General features: G+C 41.0%; 1 protein-coding gene across 10 annotated transcripts; it reads left to right on the top strand.

Moving 5' to 3' along the window:
- The first annotated feature begins 1631 nt into the window (after window positions 1-1631).
- On the top strand, window positions 1632-25548 carry KCNS3 (potassium voltage-gated channel modifier subfamily S member 3). Of its 10 annotated transcripts, none has more exons than XM_035562566.2 (7): window positions 1648-1695; window positions 3391-3414; window positions 3846-4294; window positions 5581-5706; window positions 5818-5926; window positions 20965-21149; window positions 21838-25541. In XM_035562566.2, exon 7 carries the CDS (start codon window positions 21887-21889, stop codon window positions 23369-23371), a length of 1485 nt encoding a protein of 494 aa, XP_035418459.1. In that variant the 5' UTR covers window positions 1648-1695; window positions 3391-3414; window positions 3846-4294; window positions 5581-5706; window positions 5818-5926; window positions 20965-21149; window positions 21838-21886; the 3' UTR covers window positions 23372-25541. The 10 variants fall into 10 exon arrangements, with proteins under 10 accessions (XP_050565856.1, XP_035418464.1, XP_035418459.1 ...); XM_035562569.2 differs by having other exon boundaries at window positions 1656-1695; window positions 5617-5706; window positions 21838-25548; XM_035562570.2 differs by having other exon boundaries at window positions 1671-1695; window positions 5596-5706.
- The last annotated feature ends 20 nt before the right edge of the window (window positions 25549-25568 follow it).

Below are 25568 nucleotides of genomic sequence, written 5' to 3'. Positions count from 1 at the left end.
AAAAAGAAAAAAAAAAACCACCATATAGCAGAAATGCAGATTGCTGTGCATAGCACTGACGGGTTCATATAATTTCTGGGCAAGCCATATTCTGCGGTGATTAAAGCTTCTCTGATTAATGGAACAGGAATATGATAAGCAAGATTTTATTAATGCAAATATATACCATGACATGGAAGAAAAAGAACCCTTTCTGCACAGCAATAGCAACTTAAGAGAACACCAGAAAACACTACCAGAGAGAAATACACTGTCTTAGGATCCCCACTCTCCTCAGTCTTCACAGCCGAGGGCACTTGTACAACTTCAAAATTATCATCAGGAACACAATAACATGGTGAGTATTTATGTTCACTTGACAAGAAGAGGTTATTCTTGAACAACCTTGTTAAATTGAATTCGTTAGCTTAAAACTCGTAATGAATTCTACAAAAAAAAAAAAAGGGGGGGGGAGAAGAATTTCTGGCATAATCACATTATTTTGTGATTTATTTATTTATTTTTTTAATTTTAAAGAAAGATTAATTAGGAAAAAAAAACTGGGGGGAATAGTTACCAAGTGGAGGTTTTTTTTTTTTTTTTTTTTTTTTTCCCAAATTCTGAAATTGGTTATGGTAATGTTGATGTCTTCAAGGTCCTTTTTAATGAAAAGTTTGGAAAAGTTTATGAAAAGTACAGAAAATTCTCATTATTTTTTTTTGCATTTAAATTAGTAGCAAAGGCACAAAACTTCTCAATCCAAGGAACAATGGTGGTGTTGCCCGAATATCCTGGTGTGTACGGTCCGAGCAGTCCTGACTTCTTGCTACCCTTTGGCCTTCACGAAGGCAGAAATGAGGCAGAACACAGACAATTTGGGGGCAGGCCACCAAGAGAAACCACTTCGCCCTACAGAACCTTGAGGCGAAGCCACCCATTCTCCCCTTGAGCACATCAGTGGCAGCAAATCGATAGCGGATCAATGCCATTTACGCTGTCGGGGTGCTATCAGCACCATCGGTGCCCAAAAGCAGGAAGTTGGGAGCCCCGCAGCCCAAACTGGAGGGACCCCAGGGGCAGCCTCAGCATCGCACCCCTTGCCCTGCCGGCTGCCCCTCTCCCTGCTCCTGGGCCGTGGGAGCGGGGGTCACTGCTCGGTAGGTGACACGGGCAGGTCTCCACGAGTGCCTCAGGGACGGGACCCCACGGGTGCGGTGCGGGACGGGACGCAGGGGGAAACAGTGGGAGCTCTCCGGGAGAGGAGCAGGACCCCCGTAGTGGAGAGGGGTTTTCCGGGAGCACTCATGAGGGACCCCTGGGTGCAAAGCAGGACCTCGCAGTCTCAGTGCGAGACCCCCGGCGCGCTGTGCCGGACACCCTGGTCTCAGTGCAGGACCCCCTGGTCTCAGTGTAGACCCCTCAGCCTCAGTGCGGGACCCCCCCGGGCTCAATTCGTGTCCCCCGCTCTCAGTGCTGCCCCCCCGGTACCCCCCTAGCCGGCAGCAGCGCCGCTGCAGCCGCCCCGCCGGGAAGGTGCCGGTCTCTCTGCGGCTCCGGGACGGGAACCGGGCTCCGGGGGGGCCCGGGGGGGTGCCTGGGGCCGGGGTGGGGACTCGCCTGATCCCGCCCGCTGCCGCCTCCCTTCCCCTCCCACCGCCCGCTGCGCGGAGCCCGGCAGAGCCCGGCGGGGCAGGCGGCGGAGCCGGGCAGCTCCAGGTAGGCAGCACGGCACGGCTCGGCACGGCACGGCATGGCATGGCACGGCAAGGCATGGCACAGCTCGGTGCCGGAGGTGCGATGGGTTCTCCTTGCGCTTTGCGGGGCAAACAGCCGGGGGAGGAGGAGGAGGACGGATGCTGCAGCTTGGTGCTGAGGATCCCCGGCTCCACCGAAGTCGCTCCCGGAGCAATCCGTCCCCCCAAAAAGAAACAGTCCCGGAGTTGGGGACCACTCTGGAGCCGCGGAGGGGACGAGGCGATGCCGGGGCGGCCGCGTGTTTCCTCGCCGACTTCTCCGCGGGTGCTTCCTAATGGCTTGCAAGGGAGCGGATCAATAGAGATGGCTCTGCGTCCCTTTCGCATTGCAGAGCTCTGCCTTGCCTTTTAAAAACACATTTAGATAAAAAAGTAAACTCGCTTGGAGGAGCCCTAAATCACTGCAGTAGTCACTGTGGGTACAGAAAGGCGAGAGAAGTGGCTTCTCACTGCGTGGCCGGTTTAAAGCAGACTCAGTAAGTTGGAGATAGTTTCCCTGGTTTTAGATCCAAGGGGATCTTTGAAGGGCCTTTCTCTTATAATAAAGACTTTTCTTACATGCTTCTGTAAGACAGTGAAAATCCTCACTGCTCATTTCTGGCTTTTCTTGGCAGTGCGTGCTAGACCTATACCAATACTATCTCTTTTTTTTTTTTGGCCTGATCCAGACCACAGCTGCTGGTTTTTCTGGGAGCTGGGCTCTGAGGCAGCACGTCTGATGGGGAAGGTAGACCTCAAGATCTGAGCAGCGGCAGAGTATTGATTCCATTAGCAGAATTTACAGATCTACTGTCAGATCCCTTTTAACACAGTCGCTTTCCCAGAATTAAAGTTCTCCTCGGAGCATCTGTCGCAGGTCTAGGCCAATAGATGGCATAAGTTATTCAGACTAACATCCTAAGAGGGTCGAGGAGGCAAGAGTACACTTTGTGCAGGAGCCAGGGTTTTCGGGGGGTGTATGCAAGTCAAATCCTGGGAGTCTTTGTGATATCTTGGGAAGGTCTCATTTTCAGAGGCATGTCCTGAGTCATGCTTTCTTACTTTCCTCAGTCAGTATTTTCCAAAATCTTTCTTTGCTCAGAGAAGTTAGGGTTAAATCAACCCCAGTTTTGGCAGGACTTGATTAGTGTTGATGTCCTAGATTTAAAGGGTAGCAGAGGTGGGCTATATACTGTGGGCTATATTTGTTATTCGCTACTGGATTTGCTACTGCCCATTGCAGTGATGTTGAGATCAGTAATAATTTGTGATGAGAATGATTTTTGTTGTTGTTGTTTGTTTGTTTGTTTTCTTAAATAGAGAACTTCATCCCCTTCTTGTTGTCCTCTACTTTTCTAAATTTCACTCCTCATAAAAGTAGTACTAGGGCAATGGGAGACAATTGGCTACAATTGGCTAATGATGAAAAAACTTTGTGGATTCTGTATCCAAACTTCTGCTGAGACAGCACTGTAGTTAGGCAAAGGGGATTTTATGTTCTGAAATTGGGTAAATGATTTATATGTAGGTAGGTAGCTAAATGATGATAAAAAAAGCTTTAACTGAAAATATTCATACCTAGCTTTTGTGTGGTGCTTGTTATCTGTCAATTTCAAAACATTTCTTTTTTATAAAGAGACACTAACATTTTTTTCCTTTTTTTTTTTTTCAATTGCAGGAATTGGAAAAAAAAATCGGAAAGGTACAGAAATAATATCAAAATTTCCTGGTTCCTTACTTTGTCTGTTAGGCATTCTCTATACAGCCTGAAATGATTTGTTTAAATTGATCTTAAAATAAGCAAAATCTATATGTATTTATAGCAGAGGACATTAATGCTATTTTTGAAGAGACTTTTCTCCTTGAACACAATATCTAAAGATCTGTGTCTTACCAGGCTTAGCACTAAGACAATGCACAAAAATGACAGGAGCCCTTCAGCTCCCCATTTGTAAAAACAAACGGCAAAGGAAAAGGCATGAGTAGAGGTTTTCAGTTGCACTGATGCAAACTCTGGTGTGATCCCTAGAGTTATTCCAGATACTGGTGGGGTTGGATGTTTCTTAAAACATCTTGTCCTTTGAACAAACAGAGAGGTTCTAAGTAAAATATTTCTTTGCTCATCCTCTCTAGGACTTAGCAAATTCCCCAGGGCAAGAAGAATATAAACACCTCAAACCTGAACAGATGATAAATCAGTATTAAGGCACTGTTATCACCTTAGCTGTGGAACTCCAGCTACAGGCAAAGTAAAACCAGCCATTAACTGTCAGCACCAGGACCACGGGGCAGGCTCAGCCTTAATGCAAAGTGAAGTTCAGCAGTGACTGAGCCGAGCTGCGGAGGCACCTTACACCTGTATGGGGAATGGAGGTGGCTGGGCTTTCTCAGTTCAGCCTTGATGCATGTGCCAGGGGTGAGCACTTTGTTCTGGCAGAGCCCCCAGCGAAGCTGATGTTGGACACGGTGCCTGCCTCTGTGCTGGGACAGCTACCAGACACCGCTGCCACCGCTCCTGGGCTGCGCTTGCGAGCGTCCCTCGTCTGTGCCAGTTGGGCATGCTGAGCCCCGCTTAGTCCCAGGTAAAATAAATGCCAGTTAGCCCGGAGTGCGTGTGAAAGACAGATGCTCTGGCATGAGTTAAGGTCGGAGTGAGCAGTGGAGTACAACCTGTTGTGCAACGTCTTTCCCAACAGCCTGTCTGTCCTCTTGGTTACTCGTAAACAGGTTGTGGCCAGGCTTGCTTATTGCCTTTTCTCCCGGAATCCCTCTCTTGCTGTGGCTAAGTCCATTTGTTTGCAGCGCGCCTCCTGTCAAAAGGCTCTTGATTTAAAGAACTTGTTTACTTGCTACTGGGGCATGTATATTAAAAAGACCTGCCCAAGGCTAATGACTAGAAACAAGGCTCAAGTCTCTAAACTCGCATCATTCTCTGCCTTGCAAATTTTCAGTTACGGGATGTCTGCCAAGGACACATAATAAAACAGTGCTCATGAATAAATGAAATGTATTCCACTAACCTGTGGATATTTGCTTCTTATCTTGCTTTTGCCCCATCTCTTTGTTCTTTCTTGTTCTCCTTCCATTCTTTTCTGTTTAGCTTCTTTCTCCTTGTGTAGACTTTGCTTTCTCCTTTGTCATTTGTGGGATCATCCTTATTCTCTTCCTGTGTTGCCTCTTTATTTCCTGAGGGGGGAACACACCCAGAAGGCCAGGCCTGTTTGATTGCCTCTGTCTGGTTCAATGCAGAGGGCCAAACCCTCAGCTGAGAGCAGCAGTCCTTGACCTGTTGCAGTCGATGGTTCTGCACCAGATGACGCCAGGTGTTCAGCTACTCCAAGGCATGACCCCAATTTGCTTCTCCATTCTCCACCATTTGTTCTTTACTATACATCATTTCCCTCTGGGCCCTTTTATTTTTTCCATATTTTAATAACACTTCTGCCCTTTATACTCTCTTTCCCATTTTATTTGAATCTGTTCTATTCTGTCTTGTCTTCCTGTCATTCATAGTATATCTAGAGTCCTAATAGTAGTGTGTTAAACTGCTGTCATCTCTTATTTGTGGATAACTTTTTTTTTCTTTTTTTTTTTTTTCCTTTAAAGGAAATTCTGTATTTGATGCTTGAATTTATTAGTATTATTTATTTTTATTTTTATTTTATTTATTATTCTGCTCTACAAGAGATGCCTTTAAAATATTTATCTTGCTTGGAAAGGAAGATGGTGTTGACTGTGTTGGTCCTTAGTTTCTGAGGGAGCTCGTTCCACACTCATCTTATTTTCAAAAGAGATTTGTCTTCTGAAAAGATGAGCTTTTTACTTTAAGTCAGAAGGTACCAGTGTAACCACTGTTCTTGTTCTGGAGCTTTCTTTACTCTAGATGGAATCAGGTCATTTTCAGTGTTACAGATAGAGCCTGAGACCTTGAACTTCATGCACTGCTCTGCAAGGAGCTAGGATAAGTTTGAAGCAAGCAGGATCATCTGTGTGGGTAAGTTCTTGGTAACGTTGGTATAGAGGACTCTGGAAGGCTTCACTCATTTTAATTCCTCTAAATTGTTTCCCTCATTGATATCTGTTCTACTACATACTCCTGATGCAGCAATGCAGCAGCAGCAAGAAATGAAAGGTTGTGCTGGCAAGGTGTGTGTGCTCTGAAGATGCATCTACTTTGCTGGAGCCACATGTGCTCTGAAGAAGGTTGTCTTGGGGTAAAGACTAATAAATGACCCTTTCTCCCCCCCCCCCTTTTTTTTTTTGGGGGGGGGGGGGACACACCAACTAAGGGCACATGGAGAAAACAAAGTGTGGCTGGTTTAAGGAGGACAGGGTACTTATCATCTGGGTTAGAAAGAATTTTGCTTCCCTGTTCTTTCCTCCACTTTTGCACGTTTTTGCCCTTTGTTCATCAGTGTGGACAAGCAATTTAGATGCCAGCTGATATCTTAAGAACTGGTTAATTCTTCAATGTGCTTATTCATTCCACTCCAGTGCTGTTCTCATGACAGGCTCAGGGCTCAACCTGTGCAGAGGTTTGCTGGTCCCTCTCCTCTTTCAGTTCCCACAAAAAGCAAAGCAAAGACAGAGACTTTATAGATTTGGGAATGTTGAAGTAGAACATGTTGGCCTGCTGTGTGATGTTGAACGGGTCACCCCTCAAGTCTCAGGTTCTGCTTCCAAAACACGGAGCTGAAGGCGTCTCCCTCACAGCAGTTTAAAGTTAATAAAATGATACAAGATTTATGGACAGAAAGTGTCTTGTATGTAACAGTGTTGTACAACTTTATATTAGAAATTTGCTGCCCCATATAGGGGGCATTTTATATTCCTCTGCATTTTATTTTTCTCTGAGCCTAACAAATTGATTGCTGATGTTGATGTAACTACAGGCAAGTTACCTGTGGGAGGCAGATAACCAACTCAGGAAAAATCTATGAACAGTTTTGATTTGCATGGAGGAGTTAAGACACAGCCTGGGTAGTTTGCCAAAAATTGGAGGTGCTTCTGCTAGCTTCATACTGCTCCTTGCTTCTCTTCTACCTCCTCCCCTTGAGCTGACAAGAGCTGAGGCTGTTTCCAGTGGTGTTAACTGCCATGCAGACTTCTGCACAGACACCTCCCTGATACAGGGGGAAAAAGTGCTGCAGAGGGCAAGAGGATTCTCACTTCATACTTTAGTGGGAGAAGAATCAACCTCGTAGTTTGTGAGATGATAAATGTACAATATAAATTTAGTGTATGATTGCTGTCAATCAGTATATCAGTATGTTTAAAGGCTAGTGGTGGGGAGGATGTCCCAAAGAAGACTTTTATTGCCGTAGTTTTCTTTTTTTATTATTTTATTTTTTTTTAATTAAAATTCTTCACTTATCTGAATCCCTGTAAGTGCTGATTTAACTGGATTACAATTCCAAAGCTGCTTTGTAATTTTATGAACTCGGCTTATTGCCAATTGAAAGAAGAACAAATAGAGCCATAAGTTAGATTTTGATTTTGAAAATAACCAACTCATTACTGCAGCCCAAATTTAAGTTAGTCCTTGGTGTTTTAGTCCTAGCTTGTGACAAGCATTGAATGATGGTTTCAGCATGACATTTTAGTGACACCTTTTCCCTGAATAAGCTGCAGAAAAGGATGCTGCCTTGTATATTCTTCTTAAGCTAAGAAACTCTGTGTGCTTGCCTGTCCAGTGCAATGTTTGCACTGTAAAGGACAGCCAGTGTGGATCAATACTGCTCTTTTAATTCATCCGTGAAACCGGTAAAAGCTTGTGCTGAGGAAAAGGGTAGCAAGGGTCCTCGCTGATATTTTAGCTCAGTGCCTTTGGTCTGGAAACCGTAATGGTGTTTATGGTCTTGTTTTTTGTAAGTTGTTCTTCTCACGGACTTGTGCTTTTCGTCTTACAGTTTTCTGTCTGTTACACCAGGCAAAGAACAGTTTTTCCCCTTTGATTAATTTGTTAGGATGACAAAAAGGTGCAAAACTAAAGACAGTTCAGTTCTTTGGGTCTCAACAGTATATCTGATGCTCACAAGAAGTTTGTGGGTACATGGAAAACTGTGAAGCTCATAAATGAGAAGAGCCTAATGTACAAGCACATGAGTCTCTGTTGGCTTCTCCAGCAGTTGCTGGCCCTAGACCTGTGACTTAGATCTCAGAGACATTCAGACATTTTTCTCTCAGTGATAAATCCTAGTGATTACAGCTGGTAGCAAGTGTTTTTGCATTCACATGCAAAGTCTGAATGTTAAAGGGCTTCCCAGAGGCCTCTGGGGAACTGCTTGTCCTGATTTCAGCTGAGATAGAGTTAATTTTCTTCATAGTGTCTGCTGTGGTGCTATGTTTTGGATTTAGGAGAAAATTAATGTTGATAACATGCCAATGTTTTGGTTGCGGCAGGGCAGTGCTCACATTAAGTCAAGGACTTTTCAGCTTCTCATACCACCCTGCGAGCAAATAGCCTGTGGGTGCACAAGAAGCTGGGAGGGGACACAACTAGGCCAAAGGGATATTTCATGCCATAGAACATCATGATGAAAAATAAAGCAGGGAGCTGGCTTGGGGGCTGCTGCTGTTCGGGGTCTGGCTGGGCATTGGTCGTTGAGTGTTGAGCAGTTGCATTGTGCATCACTTTTTTTTTTTTTTGTATATACTTCTGTCATTATCATTATTATTATTTTCATTTCCTTCCTTTTCTGTCCTATTAAACTGTCTTTACTTCAACCCTTGCGTTTTACCTTTTTTTTGTGATTCTCTCTCCCATCCCACTGTGGGGAAGTGAGTGAGCAGCTGTGTGGTGCTGAGCTGCCTGCCAGGTTACACTGCAACACTGCTGCACAAATGAAGCAAGAGGCAGGAGTCTTTGCACCTCTTCTTTCCCTGCAGAATGAGTTGTCCTTTGGCATCCTGCTGTGGTGCACTGTTGAATGTTGGCTGTGTTCTTTGAAACTTGTAGCCTTGCCCTCCTCATATCATCATTCTGTTTCTCTCCAAGGTTTTATTGAGCACATACTGAAGTACTTCATTTAAATGTAGACCAGAGGAAAGGAATGTAATTTCAGGTGTCTTCTTCTTTATCCCAGTGAATTGTAGATTAGCTCTGCTGCTAAGGTCAAATGGGTTTTTGCTTAAAGTGGTGCTTACTGATACTTTTCTTTAAGCAGCAGCTTATAAAGGGAAACTACCAACTGACAACGAATATGTACTGTTCTTAAATTAGTTTCTTCTGATGCACTGAACATGCTTAATTAAATCTAATTCCTGCTCTGAAGTTATTCCCTACTTCAAGGCTAAGGAAAGTCTCTGAAACATAACTTCTCTCATCTCAGAATGAGGCTTGGAAAGTGCTTAGCCCATGAAGTCTTGTGTCCACAGGTACTCATGAGTTTGGGTAGTGAAGTGGAAACATAACAGTGCTCAATTTAACACCTAAAATTGCAGTAAGGAAAACACTGACAGATTTATCTCCTTTTTGGTGGATAAGTAGTTTGGTTCTCAGATGTCTCTCTGGACCCGTTGGTAGCAGATTGCCTCCTCACTGTTTTTCTTTTGAAATCCTTGGGGCTCTTTGTGGGAGTTCTGAATCTGTCTAGCTGAAGCGTACCCCAGGCAAAAACCTAGGAAATCCATTCCCCTGTCAAAATATTCAGCAAAACCTTTGCTTTCCCTTTATGGGATTAAAATTTTACCTAGCCACCTGTCCTCATTTTTCTTCTCTGGACGTTCATATGGGTCATCTTAGACATTAGAAGGCCATGTTTGTAGAGGCAGGGTGAGAGAAGTATGGAGGGGAAGGGTTGTTCCTTCTGAAATTCCTTCTGAAATTCCTTCTAATTTGGTTTGTTTTGATACTCCGTAACCAAACTTTCTGTCATTGAAAGGCAATGGTAAAAAATTACCCCTGAGTAACTTTAAAGGGCTTGACTTTGAGTCCTGGGTTGAGTAAATGGTTATATTGTTATGGATTGTGCAACACATTTGTTAGTTTTGCCAGAATACGGTCCACTCAAGTAACACCTCAGGCACCTCACAAGTTATGCCAATGTGAGGTATTATTTTGCATGTGTAAATCCGGGTGTTAGCAGCTACTCAACACTTCCTGAAAAATGGGATGGTTAATAATACTGAAAGGTGCTGAGATGAATTGCACTCACAGGCTAATGCTTATTCAATGAAAATCTTATTTGCTGGCTGTTCCTTTTTACATAGAAGGACAATGCCTCAGCTATTTCTATGAATATTCAATTGAACACTTGTGCAGTGATGCAATTTTATATCTTAGCCTGTCATATACCTGCTTCACACCTTTTCTGGCAAATGTCCTTTCTTGCTAAATGCTTTGTGAGAACAGCCAAGTTGAAGTAATCGGGGAGGTTAGTGAGGCTGAGATGGCTAATACTACATCGGTATGCTGAAGGGATGCTGCTAAAGGGGATTTCAATGTCCTGGCAAAATTCCACCCAGGCTGCAACAATCCCATCCAACAGTACAGGCTAGGGGACTGACTGAATGGAAAGCAGCTCTGAAGAGAAGAACATGGGTGTCTTCGTAGATAACATACTGAACACGAGTCAGCAGCGTGCTCTTGCAGTGAAAGGCTAGGCTTTAAGAGCAAGGCTGTAGCCAGCAGATCCACAGAAGCAGTTATTTCTATCTGACAGTATCTGGACAATGTCCAGATTTGGGCTCCCCACTACAAGAAGGACATTGACATACTGGAGTGAGTCCCATAGAGGGCCATCAAAATGGTCAGGGGATGGAGCACACAGCATACAGGGGAAGACTGACAGAGATGTGCTTATTCAACCTGGAGAAGAGAAGGCTTGGGGAAACTTTGCTGTGTTCAATATTTAGCTGATGGGTGGGTACATAGGAGACAAAGCTAAACTTTTCTCGGAGGTGTGCAGCAATGAGATGTGAGCCAGTGTACTCAAGTTGGAATGTAAGAGCTTCTGGTTAGACATTAGGAAAATATTTTCATTATAAGAGGGGCCATACACTGGCCAGTTGCCCAGAGGGTTTAAGAATTCTCCATTTCTGCAGACCTTCAAAATTCAATTGGCCTTGTGCAGCCTGATGTAACTGGACCTTCTCTGATCATTGCATTGGACAAGATAGCCTCCAGAAGACCATTTCAAAACAGATTAGTTTGTGATGCTACCTGGAAAGTCAAAGAGAGGAGTGGAACAAAGTGATATCCAGTATTTGAGTGGTGGGCATGTGCCCAAAACACTGTGCACTGCAAGAAAATGAAGCCTAAGTATGGGTAAACTTTACAGACTGGCTCCGAAAGGTATGTCCCCAGAGCTCGGTCTTTACCTAATGCTTCTGTGACACCATGCTACCCTCCTTCTGCCACTCTGAGATGGCACCTGATGGTTACAGCTAGCTGGCTTGATCTGTAACTTGCTTCTCCCAGTGCTGGCCCAAATTCTTTGTTGCATCCAGAGGTTTCTATGCTCAAAAAAGTCTCTCTTGAAGATATTGTCTCTGGCTGCCTCAACATATCCTCCCTTAGCATGTGGCCTCATGTCATGCATACTCACACATTCACACATTGTAAAAGTTACTTGAATGATTTGAAAATGATTGTCAGATCCAAGCAGACTGCAGAACTTACATCAGTGAGATCTGGAGCTTTGCTTCAGAGTTGTCTTGGGTCAAGAGTTTATTTATTTATTTATTTATTTTTTTGAACAACACTGTGACTCCTTTAGTGAAATACTTCAAACACAAAGGTTTTTACAGTTTTTCAGCTGAAGGTTTCACCCAGAATTTCCACAATAACAATTGCTTGTGTTCCTGTTGCCTAAGAGACTCTGAAAATATGTTGGAGAATTTCCCCTGGGTAAAGAAAACCTTTCTTTATCACTGAGATTAATAGATTTTCCTCAAAACATATAAAAATATAGATATATTTAAAAACCCACGTCACTTTAGCTACTCAGACTGCCAAGTAAAATTAGATATGTAGCAAATGAATAAAATTAATCATTAAGAAGATTTTGGAGGTACCCTGTTTCTACTGTCTGTCCTCAGTGACTCCATCCCATTCCAAATCTACTCTGTTTATATATCCATGGGCTTGAACTGCAGCACAGGATGCTTAAGTAGAAGTTAGGAAAACAACTTTGAGGGGACAAGGGCATTCAAGCACTGGACTAGATCCCACAACCTCTCTGGGCAGTCTTTATCATGGGAGATTAAATAAACATCTGTCAAAATTTGTTTAGGAATAACTGATCCTGCCTTGAAGAAAGGGAGGGTTTGAATTAGATAACTCTTCAGGGTTCATTCCCAACTTAATTTCTGCAGTCACTAGTATATTACTAACACAACTATTTTATTTATAAATAAAAAAAGTTAAGTGACTGACATGCACCCTTAATAATATTGTAGAGAGAATTTTTAAAGCAGTTTATCTCAAAGCTAGAGCTTTACAGAATAAAACTAGCATGGATTCAAAAGTTATGGGTAGTCAATTCAGTGGTTTAGCACTGTGCCATCCGTGGCTGAATTGTCTGTCGTTCTAGATATTTTGGTTCTGTGTCTGAGTGCAAGTGAAGGTGAGATTGCTAGCACAGGCAGGACTGATTTCAGATGTCTCATAAAAGGTTTTCCTGTTGTGATGTCCTACAGCACAGTCCTGGGTTTTATGTTCATAGGTGTCTCCTCCCAGCATAAGGTGGGAAAAACTTGCTTTTTGTGTGTACAGATTTGTCCTTATTCAGAACAACCATTTAATCCAATCAAATCTGCATTTTGACTTTGTGTGCTTTAGAAATATTATCCTGCTTCTAAAAAATAAATACTACTACTAGTAGTACTAGTACTACTACTACTAAAAAAAAAAAAAAAAGAAAAAAGAAAAGAACAAACAACCAATTAGGAGGGGGAAAAGAGAATCTTGGAGCAGAAAAGATCAACAGTCCTGCAGCATCAGGAGTCTCCTCTGTTATGAAGTGGAGGACAATTCCTCAGACTCCAAAGTGAGGAAAAAAATAAATACTTTTCCTTTACAATTACAAAATCCAGGATGAACTAATGAATGGAAATTTTTGAATATCAGGTCAATCGTCCTGGCAGTGAGTTAAATCTTATTTTTAACTCTGTTCCCTTTCCACAGGAGGTAAAAATGTTATGAGTTTCACCAAACTCTTACTTCCTTGCCTTAACATGGAAAAGTTATAATGGTTAATTGTGGGTATAACTAGCCTCTGTGTGGAGGCTTGTGAACTGTTAACACTCAGCTTGAAAACTCAGGAGAGTCGTTAGTGGTACATTGGCCTCTGTATTACAGAAAAAAAGTATTATGTCTAATTGTTAATCCCTTTATGTTAGGCCTGGAGAGGTTATAGTGGCCAGATAGATTGTACAGTTTCTTATCTCTGTCAACATACCCTGCCAACGCACCTGCTGACTCCTGAAATTGCACTGCACTATAAGTGCAGGACTAATATTTAGATTATTTTTTTTTATTTTTTCATTTTTTAATGAAGAAATATTTAAAGACAACATACTTCAGGAAAAATGAATGCCCTGCTATCAGACTGCATTTGACTATGGATTCTAGGCCCAGGTACCCAATCCTGTGTTTCCACTACTTAGTTTGGTATATGGCAGCTATGGAGGAGATTGTGAAGTGAACACTGGAGTGAGGTGACATGGGTTGCAGTTGTTCATGGATCTGCTGTATGACTTCAGATATGCTGTTTTCCCTACCTGGGTATCTGCATCATCTTAGTTGCTTAGGCAATTAACCTTTACCAACTATCTTTATGAATAAAATAGGGTTTCACCTCTAAGTAGCCAAAGATCAAAATGAGAATGAGGAATTATTTTTAAGAAATAGACCAATGTACCTTTATTCCATGCCATTTTTCCTTTGTGGAAAAGTGTCTGATACTGGGATCAAGTATCAGATGTTTTTGACTGCTAGTGGTAACACAAACTACCAGAATAAGTGTAGCAAGAGGATTTATGTTCATTGTGCTTGTTGGAGAAGTACTAGAATGGAAACAATGTAGGACTCAGTAGAAAATAAAGTACAGAATATTGTTTTAGGAAGGGAATCTGTAGAAATTGTCCTCATTGCAGAGGACCTTTGAGCTGCAAGTTAAGCGTTCACTTCAAATAGTACTTTTTGTTTTGAAATCGTATTTTTGATGGAAACAGGGTGTCATTAAGATGACCTGTCAAAGAAGATTATTGTCAAAAAGTTAACCTGGAGAGAAAGAATTTCTTTTACCATCAAACTATAACAATGTTGACCTGGTTGTAATAATGGCTTGGGGATCTTTGTATCTTTTTTTTTTTTTTTTTTTTTTCCTGTGAACTTCAGCAATTGGGACAGTATGGCTCAAGGAAATGCTTAATGTCTTCTGCTGTCTTGAAAACTGACAGGCGTCATAATGACAGCATTATAACTGCTTGATTGGTGGGGCTTTACAGGTAGATTGTCAAGCAAATATATTTTAATCTGTCAATTCCACTTAGTTAAAGTGGATAATGATTGTTTAATTTTATCTGAACAGACTATAAATTGCAGAGCCATTGGGAATGTTGCAGGGTGCCAGACTTGTTACCCGTCGAAATGTGTGTTATTCTCAGGAACATTTCAGGTTATGGAAACGGTACCTTTTCCTTTCCTTTCCTTTCCTTTCCTTTCCTTTCCTTTCCTTTCCTTTCCTTTCCTTTCCTTTCCTTTCCTTTCCTTTCCTTTCCTTTCCTTTCCTTTCCTTTCCTTTCCTTTCCTTTCCTTTCCTTTCCTTTCCTTTCCTTTCCTTTCCTTTCCTTTCCTTTCCTTTCCTTTCCTTTCCTTTCCTTTCCTTTCCAACAGCTACTGTTGTTTCCAAATGACTATCATTTCTTTCCATTTTCCATATTATTGAAAAGATGTAGAAGCATTTGGTGGAAGTTTAGTTTCTGAAAGTCTGTTGACATCAATAGGATTGTACCAGGGATGAATTTGACCAAATAGGTTTATGTAGAGGTAACATCAGAACAAAATTTGACCTTGGAGGCTGTACTGAATCCATTTCGAGAGAAACATAGTTGCATGATTTTTTTATTAGCATTATATTATTTATTCTGGATAAAGGATGTCACTGCTAATACAGTATATAAAATAAATAACAACTGAGCAAATAATTTAGCTAATGAACTTATCATCTTTGCCTCACAGGATATCCATAACCACAGAACAGTTTCAGATGGTCTTGCTATTTGTTCTAGATGACTTTTTTCTTTTAGGTTAGCCTGTGCCACCACAGACTGCAAATGGTTTTGCAGTGAACTTGACAGTGTCAAATATTACACAATAGGGCTGGTTACAGCTAATATCACAATAAGAGAGGTTGCAACAAATAATATTGCCTTGCATATTTTCAGGCTTAGTCATGTGTGCTCAGATAGTTACAACTGCCCAGCTGACAGGTAGTAACTTAAGTCATACTGACTGGATTTCAGTCCAAATCATTAAATGTGATTGATTAAGTAAATTATATATGCATTTAGCTGTTTTACTATGCTCAGTGAGCCAGAAAGCATACGCAATACTCATAGGTGGTGCATTATGGTGTGTGGTTCCAAATCCAAACACTTTCAAAACTGGTTAAAGTTTTGATTCTGAACTGAATTTGTTAGGGTCATATCCATAGTTTTTAAAAGTAGCTAGATGTCTAAAGCTCCACATATGTAGCTAGGGTGGTTTCTCAGGAAATTGTCAGAAGTTAGAACCTAGGTGGTCATCTGCATCATGAGGAGGAAAAATCTGATGCCTGGTGATAGCCAGGTGCCCAAACAAGACACTTGAGAGTGAATTTGCTCAAAACTCAGATTTCTGAACTGGGGAACTTAGAATGGAAATCCTCTACAATTATTAGATTCTTTGGGAAAACAACAACAACAAAATGAGCTCTTGAAGAATTTTCAGAGTTATAAAGATTTCCCTGTCCTTCCAAGTTCAGGTCAGTATTGTAACTCTTTTGATTTCAGTGTGAACAGGACTAAGGCCTTTTCTACTTACAGGAAAACATCATGAAATGTGAGTGTTTCTTAATCTTGAGAGGCTTATGAAGTGCTGTGGTGTAATAAGCAGAAGGTGAGGCTATAGATAATTTAGCCATGAAATAAACTAGTAGAAAATCTGTAGAGACTTGTTGTCTTCAAATATTTTAAGTAGCAAAGCACAGCATAGTCTATCCAATCATAAATCAGTTCAGCTTCCTTTCCATTGTGCCTGGATAATCACAGACAGATTTATGCTAACAAAAGCTGAAGCTGTCCCAATTTGGAATTACCAGTAGTTGAGGCACTACCATAGTTAAATGTGCAACAAAAAGACATCAAAAAAGATGTGCTGTAGCTTGTGATGTGGGACTTGACTGAGTACAGGGGCTTTGTATAGAGAGTATGAGAGTGATAACTGAGAAAGAGAAACTTTCCTGACAAATAACTTTGTGGTGTGGAGTTCACATCCTCACTAAAAAGCTTTTAGAGGGATGTTCCAGAACAGGATGGAAACCACAACAGTTTGTGCCACGTTATACATCCATGGTGTAGTTCTCTCAAAGGGACCATATATACAAACTCTGTCTCTGTGGCTCTCCTTTTGTGAGCTTTAGGGATTTCACAGCATGCTAAAAGCCCAGAAATTTGCTATCTCCTTTCCAAGCCAGACAATGGGTCTGTGGCCTCACCAACAATGTATGACTGCAGAAGTGCTGGCTAAAGCCCATCTCCAGTTTGGACTGGGAAGAGTTGGATCCTGTTGTTTTGACTTTTATTCTAATGTTTATATCCTTTTCACACAGCTTTCCTTATGACTGGCTTTTATTTGGCCCTCAAGCTTAACATTTGGAACTTCTATTGAATGTTTTTTTTTGGCATCTCAGAAAATTATGTTGATTCTTGCAATAAACATCTTTCTTTTGTGTTTTGTTTCATTTTCTATTCTATTCTATATGAGCTTTTATCCAGTAGCTCATCAAACGAACTGAATCAATTAAAGCAACCAAGTAACTAACATCTGCTATGTGTTTGCTTCCTTTCTTATACTCTCTCCAGGGCAAAAAGTGTGTGCTTCGGAATAGTTAGCAGTCTATTATGGTATATATGAATACTTGTTGTTTACAGAAGGCAAGATCAAAGAAGCTGATGATATACTTCAAGTTGAGAGTTGCAAAGTTTATGGAAGCTCTGTGTTAGGATGTTCATGATGCAGGCTTTGGCACTCCAGGAAAGCATCATTTCAAGCTGAGCACAGTTTTACCCTTGAATAAAAAAGTCCACTGTGTAAGTAAAGGGCTCCCTTGTGCTGAGAGAGAAGTTGTCAACTGTGGTCTTTGCCCAGGGGTTGGAGTCACTTGTTTAAATGCCACAAATTGTTCTGATGGTGCCTGGCACAATATCATGGAAATATTGGAATGAATCCAGAGGAGAGCCATGAGGATGATCAAAGGGCTGGAGCATCTCTCCTATGAGGACAGGCTGAGGGGTTGTTCATCCTGGAGAAGAGAAGGCTCCAGGGAATGTTACATCAGCCTTTCTGTAGCTAAAGGGGGCCTACAGGAAAGCTGGGGAGAGACTCTTTTTCAGGGAGTGTAGAATAGGACAAGGCGTAATGGCTTTAAACTGAAAGAAGGTAGGTTTAGATTAGATGCGAGGAGGAAATTCTTTACTCTGAAGGTGGTGAGGCACTGGAACAGGTTGCTCAGAGAAGCTGTGGATGCCCCATCCCTTGAAGTGTTCCCAATTTAGGCTGGACAGGGCTTTGAGCAACCTGGTCTGGTGGGAGGTATCCCTGCCCATGGCAGGGGGGTTGGAATTAGATGATTTTTAGGGTCCCTTCCCATCCAAACCATTCCATGATTCTATGAATATCCTGGTCCATGTCTCAGGGATCGAGGTCACTGCAAGTGAAACAAGAAATTCTTCAGATCATGAAGCTCCTCTTGACCTAGTTTTCCTGAAACTCTCCTGTGCATTCCTGGCTCTATCTAAAAGTCACTTAACAGTAGGATTATAGCAGGTTCCAGATCATAGCCTTCCTAAGCAGGATCCATTTCCTCTTTGTATCTTGCACAAATTATGACTACAGTGCCCTCAAAATAAAGCAGTAAATTGTTGCTGACCGAATTTATTATACAGTGTAATTACATGGAGATACCATTATGAGTATAACCTGCATAACCAATATGGGTTTATATTGCTGTCTCAACAATAAGTCTGTCTAGTGTTCTAAGGAATGCTGTGCACTAAAGTTCTTGTTTTGCTATTTCTAAGTAAAACTTATTTTCTTTTTGTCATAGTTTCCACCCACTCCCAATAATCTTAGATTTTGCCTGTTGTAACATTAGCTTACATTTCTAGTGTTCTCATCTTAATGAAATGTTGAAAATGAAGTAGAGTTTTACTCACTGAAATTAATCAATAAACAGAGTTAGTTTGATTTTGAATATACTTTGACCTCCAGTTGCTCCAGACTCTGAGAAATGTTAGGGGGAATTTATGCTGTTGTAAAATCATGGCTCACCTCTTGATCTTGAGTGAAGTGCTTTACTGTTTATCGACTGAGTCCTACTGCCCTTCATCTGTGAGCAGAGATCAGTACTTTTATTTTATGTCTTAATCACTTGTAAAAGCTGAGCCTTGGGAAATACTTTGAGCAATGGTGTTTTACAGTCATTCTGTTAGCTAGTAAATACCTGTCTTCTAACTACATCTTAAGGTGTAAAATCACTTCTTTGTACTCAGTTTATCATCCTGTAAAAAAATGACCATTCTCTGTCATTCTTGTTTTGAAAGCAGTATTTCTCATACAGTTTTTTTCCCCCTTGTGTTTTAACAGAATGAGAACTTATCTTGATTGTGTGGTAGTCTATGCACACAGTAAAATTAATGTTTCCAGCTAGTTTGGATTTCAGATAAGTTGTTTAAAGGAGTTTGTAGTGTGGCCAAAAAAAAAAAAAAGAAGTAGTACTCTTTTCCATTTTCATAAATAACAGTTTCTTTGACTACATAAATAAATCTCACTCTGGATACAGATATGTATTTTCAGAATTAATTACCAGGGAATATATTTATCTGCACCATCTTCAGGGCCTGGTTGTTGAAGTCTTATAGGTGTCAGTAGTTGTTGCACACAAGAAGATAACTGTGAGATGTTCAGTAGCTTTGGTTTGAAAGAGTCTTCTGAACAAAAATTAGTAAATACATGCTTGTAGCATTACACTCTGTGTTCCTACTTGCATGAGGAACTATGCAAGGGAAATACTGAAAAGAGAACAGTACTGAATAGATCTGTATTGATGTTTGTGGCAATCTTAAACAAACAAAAAAGAAACAACAACACCAACAACAAACAACACCAAAGAAACAACAACTATAGAAAAACAACAATAAAATTGCATGTAGGGAGGTTAAAGGTGAAGGGAACGAGAAGTTCATGGCTCAGAATGTCCTTTGTAACATTCCCCTAAACAGAGAAGTGGATCTGCAGTAAAACCCTGGATGTCTTCACTTATTCACTAAAACATTGAGCTCCTGGTGGTCTATTTTCTCTGTTCTCACTCTCGCTGGAAGGCACCGGAGTGGCAAGAAGACAAGAGAAGTTCTTTCCTTCATGGCAGTTGCAGGGAGTTACTGTTCTGAATAACAGGTGTTCAGCACCACAGAGCAAATACATCATTGCATCTTACAGATACTACAGAACAGTCCCGAAGAGATTCAGCTTCTGGCTGATAGACTTTTCAGAGCAGTTTGGTGCTTTCCCTCCGAGCATGGATCTATATCTCAATTTCCTTCCCCTCTCCTTGGCATTTAATAAGAAGTTTGAGCCCAGTTTTGTAGAGTTTTTCCCATTTCTGTCTTTTGCTACAGTCAACAAGTGACAAGGACAGCATTGTGCATGAAGGTTGACCCTATGGTAGAGCAGGATGAGACCTCCATTTAGGTCCTGCTGCAGTAAAAGGGTATTGGGAGTTCTGCAGCGGAGTGGATCCCTCCCTCTGAAGCAAGCAGCCTTGTGGGGGTGTCACCCACTTGGGGTGATAGACTTGAAAATGAGCTGGAAAATGGCTCCATCTCCACAATGCATCCAGTTTAAAGTCAGTCGGTTTTAAAAATATGGGGGAAGTCAGTTCTGTGTTAGACAGAAGTGCCGAAGAATTGCATAACAAGTTACTTGGGATGACTGATGAAGCTGTAGCTGACAGTAGCAGAGATGCAGGCTTATCTCTGTTCACTTTATTCGCAGTTGTTTCGTACCAAGAGGTCAGTCAGTTCATTTCAGTCAAGTCTTCCCTTCTCCGCAAGACTCTTTTGACTCTTTTATTTGGAGCTACAGCAAGAAAACACTTGATATCTTTATGGATTGATGGAGTGAGGCTAGATGGCTCTGAGGAACTAGTCTATTAATACAAGTGCCCAAGGCAGAATGAAAGCTGAATTCTTTTAGTTGACAATGAATAAAGATTGCAGACTTTTTTTTTTTTTTTCTTCCTACTGGTACTGTGAAGTAGGACTCACTTCAGGGCTGGTGTCCCAGCCATTTACAGTGACTCCTGTTTGAGAAAGTGCCCAGGTTTCTTTTATATACAGAAGCACTGATGCTCCTGTCTCATGTTGATGTACAGCAGGGACGTAACCATGTTGCACACACTGTGAACTGGGAAATAGATATAACTCTAGTGACCTTCATTAACTGAGTCAGGAGACCTTGAAGAGCAGCAGAAAATATTCAAACTCTAACAGATCGCAACTCTGAATCAGAGTTGGTACTATTGTAGGAGGCACTGAAAAATAGACAAGTATAGAAAATATTGTCTGTTCCTTGAGTAACTTGTCTATGCCATTAAAGAGCACTAGAACAATATTTTTATATGTGAATCCATCCAGTAGCACTGGAGGATTACAATGCTCTCTTGCTACAATTAAAATTAATAAACTTGGCTATTAAATTGGAATCAATTAGCTTAGTATACATCAATTAATGTTTAAGTGTCAGAGATCAAAAAATTCTGCTCTCCTCATGATTAGAAGTGATATATAATTTCATGAAAAGCATAAGAACTGCCAGTTTTGGCTTGAAGACAATGGTTTCTTAGAAGGAAAGCAAGAGCTAAATTCCCCTGAAAAATTTAACTTTTTCTGGTAACTATATCTGCCTTTTTGAAATTCAGTTTCAGCTGAATAGTTTAATTTACAGGAAAATGTGGAAGCATTGAAATGTCCTTCTGTCTATCTTCAGGTATCCACAGTTATTTGCTAAGGCAAAATTTTTGTGGAAGTTCCTTCTCTGGAAGCTTCTGTTTCTAGAAATGACAATTCAACACCAGCTTCTCAGCACTGCCTTAGTGGTTGTATCCATGCCGTGGCAGAATAGGAAGAGCTTCTGGAACTGACCAAGGTCGTGAGAGGGTTGGGACACTCCAGGTGAGTAGGAAACCAGCGAGCAAGTACCTTGAGGGAGTGCAGATGTCCAAATACGTACTAGGCAAAACTCTGAAGTCAGGAACTGGAAAGCTTCAAATGCACATTTGACATGTTTTCAAGAATACAGAATGCTTTTCTATGGATGACTCCAGAAAGAAATGAATTGGTATTACAATGGAAGTAATTGCAGTTCGCACTCATGCAGATAATGCTGAAAGTAGTGGATTATAAATTGCCAGTTCATATAAATCAATACAGCTCTCCCGACACCATAATTGAGATACTTGCTCTTAAGCTTTGTCCTAAATGTTTTGATGGATTATCAAGTTTTCTCTCTTTAAACCAAAGATTTCCAGCTTCATTGCAGTATCTATTAAGTATTAATTTCAATGTGATAGTAATACAGAGACTGATTTATCGATAAATTAGGCATTCTTCCTGCACACTAGAAAAATTAAGGAGAGCTAAAACAGAATCTATAGTTCTCAAATTTTAGTAAAGCTGAGTTAAACTGTCAAATTAATTTAAACCTACTTCTGTGAAATTCTAAATAATGATATACATCATTTCATTTTGTTGTTGTTGTTGTTGTTACAGCATTACGCAATAACTGGAGATGGAAAAAAAGAATGTGTCACAAGAGCAAAACAGAATTAAATGCTCTAATAATATCTTATGTTCTTTTTAGGTTCAATGTAATCTCATTGGGCACCAGCAGCGGAACTGTTCTGTTCAAAATGGTTTACGGTGAATTTTTCCGCAGACCTGGCAAAGATGCAGAACTTATCAATTTGAATGTGGGTGGCTTTAAGCAATCAGTTGATCAAAGCACTTTGCTCCGGTTTCCTCATACCAGACTTGGGAAACTTCTCAAATGCCATTCAGAAGAGGCTATTCTGGAACTATGTGATGATTATAGTGTTGCAGATAAGGAATATTACTTTGACAGGAACCCTTCCTTGTTCCAATATGTTCTGAATTTTTACTACACTGGGAAACTTCATGTCATGGAGGAGCTTTGTGTCTTTTCCTTCTGCCAGGAAATAGAATACTGGGGGATAAATGAGCTGTTTATTGATTCCTGCTGCAGCAATCGGTACCAGGAAAGGAAAGAGGAAGGTCCCGAGAAAGACTGGGATCAGAAAAGCAATGACAGAAGCATTGACTCCTCTAATGAAGAATCATCCATATTTGATAAGGAGTTGGAAAAGTTTGATAATCTGTGCTTTGGTGAAATAAGAAAGAAGATCTGGGTCAGAATGGAAAATCCTGCATACTGCTTGTCTGCCAAGTTAATTGCCGTGTCCTCCCTAAGTGTTGTCCTGGCGTCAATCGTGGCAATGTGCATTCACAGCATGCCCGAGTTTCAGAGGCTGGATGCCAATGACAGGGAGATTGAAGACCCTGTGCTGGAAGCTGTGGAGATTGCGTGCATCATCTGGTTCACTGCTGAGCTAGTGATCAGACTCATCACTGCCCCAAGTCAAAAGAAGTTCTGGAAGAAACCACTGAATATCATTGATTTTGTCTCTATTATCCCATTTTATGCCACCTTAGCTGTGGACACGAAGGAAGAAGAAAGTGAAGATATTGAAAACATGGGGAAAGTGGTTCAGATCCTGAGGTTGATGAGGATATTTCGCATCCTGAAACTGGCCAGGCACTCTGTAGGACTGCGGTCTTTAGGTGCTACTTTGAGACACAGCTACCAGGAAGTTGGACTTCTCCTTTTGTTTTTGTCTGTTGGGATTTCTATTTTTTCAGTTCTTGTCTACTCAGTGGAGAAGGATGACGACTCATCAGAACTGCACAGCATCCCCGTTTGCTGGTGGTGGGCAACCATCAGCATGACCACTGTTGGTTATGGGGACACTTACCCAGTCACGCTTGCTGGAAAGCTGCTCGGCACCCTATGCATTATCTGCGGGATATTAGTGGTAGCACTTCCAATCACCATTATTTTCAATAAGTTTTCTAAGTACTATCAAAAGCAAAAAGATATTGATCCAGACCAATGCAACAATGATCGCAAAGAGAAATGTAATGACCTACCTTATTTTAACATTAGGGATATTTATGCGAAAAAGATGCACTCATTCATTTCTAGCCTTTCTTCAGTAGGAATTGTAGTCAGTGACCAAGATTCAACAGATGCCTCCAGCATTCAAGATATGGAGGATGTTTATAACACAACATCTTTAGATAATGGTACAGGAAAATGAGTTGAATCACTTTCTCTTTCCTTTATTTCTCACTTCTAATCCTTGGTAAATGTTGACATAGAAACTTCAGTGAATTTATTAAGAGCAGTTAATTCTCAGGGTACTTAACTCTCAGCCATATTTGGACATTCTTTGCTCTGAGGATGCCATACAGGCTTCATTGTTTATATGAGGCTTTAAAATATGCCTCATATGGTGGTTTAGCTTTTACATAACTAACGATATGCATCTTGGGGAGAAAAAAAAAGTCAGGAAAACAGTTTTAAATGTGAGATTGGTGTTTATTTTTATTTTTTCTTGCAGCAATCTGATAGCTTATATGGAATTTGCTTTTATAATTTGCTGCTGTTCAGGTAGACATATATTGCAAACATATAAGAACTATGGCACATCAGTAAAGACTTTACCTGCAAACACATCAGAAGAAAGAAGGAATTATGTACATGTAAAACTGTAAAACATTTATGTAATCTTGGAGTTGGGAACCAGCTTCCTAAGCTGGGACAGAAAATGTATTGGTACATATTGTTTTTACTCCATGGAAGCATAATATTTATGAATTTCTTTCCAAAAGCACAATACAGTTTTAGTTTGTTAAAATAAATTAATCCCATTGTGCCTGTATTTTTCCCAGTGTTCCACAACCAGCATGGCCAAGCTCTGGCAGGTCCCAAAGGGTCTAAATCATGAGTCCTAGGATGAAGCATGTGGCCTAGGGCTGGACAGGAGCGTATTGTACCTTTTAGCCACCTTTTCTGTCATTGCAAACCTGAGCAATTCTGGTGCCTGGAGAGGATCCTGCTGTGATTAAGACCACCCTAGTGGCTTCCCCAGAGGCTTTGTTTTGTGGGCACTGAAGCAAACATCTGTGGTGGTCTTTAGAAGTTATTGCTCCCTGCTGTCAGCTCTGCTTCCTTGCTGGAGGTTAGAAGAAGATGTGAGCAGCATCTCAACTGCACTGGTTCTCAGTCCAGGACTGTAATGCCAAGGAATGGAGATGCATGGACATGCTCTCTTCTACCATATATTGCCCATCAGAGAGGTAGGATGTGCAATGCACGTGGGCACCCATAAGTAAAACTGTTGCAGCTCATTTTTCTAAAGCTTTTCTGTTGATGACAGCAGCCTTCCTGGCTTGTGCTATGGGCTGGAGCAGCACTCATTGCCTGGCAGAGTGCTGCAGCACTGTGCATCCCTCTCTTCTCCAGGGATTTCTTATGCAGTTAGCTAATCCTGCTCTGGTTCAAACTGTATCTTCCAGAGCTATTTAAAAAGGAAGCTGGCCCTTGAGCCTAGCAAGAAGGAGTGCTGGAGAAACTTGAGGACATTATAGTAGTTAATAGTATTTGTGAACACAGGGTTTTTTTAGGTTTTTGTTTTGGTCATTTTTCTGGTGACTAAATTAGATGCTGGGCAATGGAGAATCCAAGCTACTGTGATGTTGATATTTTGCTTAAAGAGAGGTTTCACTTTTTTTTTTTTTTTTTTTGTAATCCCTATTGGGCTGAATCAGTTTCTACTCAGGCAGTTCAAACTCAATAGGAGTTGACTTCAAGACTGAGTAAACTCAGATGGGAATCAATTACTCTGCAGAATAACCCAGAAGGCTAATTTTTCAGGTGTGTGCCAGGATTTCTACTGCAAAGTACACTGAGTGAATAGCTGAAGTGCACTCGTACTTGCTGAGGCACAGAGCTCCAACCTCTTCCCAGGAGAATAAGAAAAAAAGAATCGGGTGGATCAACCTATACCTTGGAGAGAGGTGTCCCTCAGGACTGTTGTGCACTAACATAGTATTGTGGGAGTACTCTGAGCTTTGGAGAAACTTTAGAATTTGGCTTATTAGTTGCTGAGTATCATAAGTGTATGGGATGCTTCACAGATATTTTAGGTTAATTCTTCCCAATGTTAATGCAGGAAAGCCAAAAGGGAAAGTTAACAGAGATGTGTTTTGTTCTTAGTGAACAATTAGCATTACAAAGATGCAATGATATAAAATGCTAAATATGTATGTGCATGTGAATGTAATAAGAACCAGCAGAATAACAGCATAAATATCGCTCTGTCCAAAGAAACTCTCTTGGCAGTTTCCACATAAAGATAAATCATATTGCCATTGAAGTTCAAAAGGAATTGTAATGCAAGAAAAACTGCAAGAAATTTCTATTAAATCATTGAAAAAAAAACATGCTATTGA

This window comes from Cygnus atratus, chromosome 3, assembly GCF_013377495.2.
Source record: "Cygnus atratus isolate AKBS03 ecotype Queensland, Australia chromosome 3, CAtr_DNAZoo_HiC_assembly, whole genome shotgun sequence".
NCBI classification, from domain to species: domain Eukaryota; kingdom Metazoa; phylum Chordata; class Aves; order Anseriformes; family Anatidae; genus Cygnus; species Cygnus atratus.
Note: the sequence above shows the minus strand (reverse complement) of the source record. Positions and strands in the feature narration are given on the sequence as shown.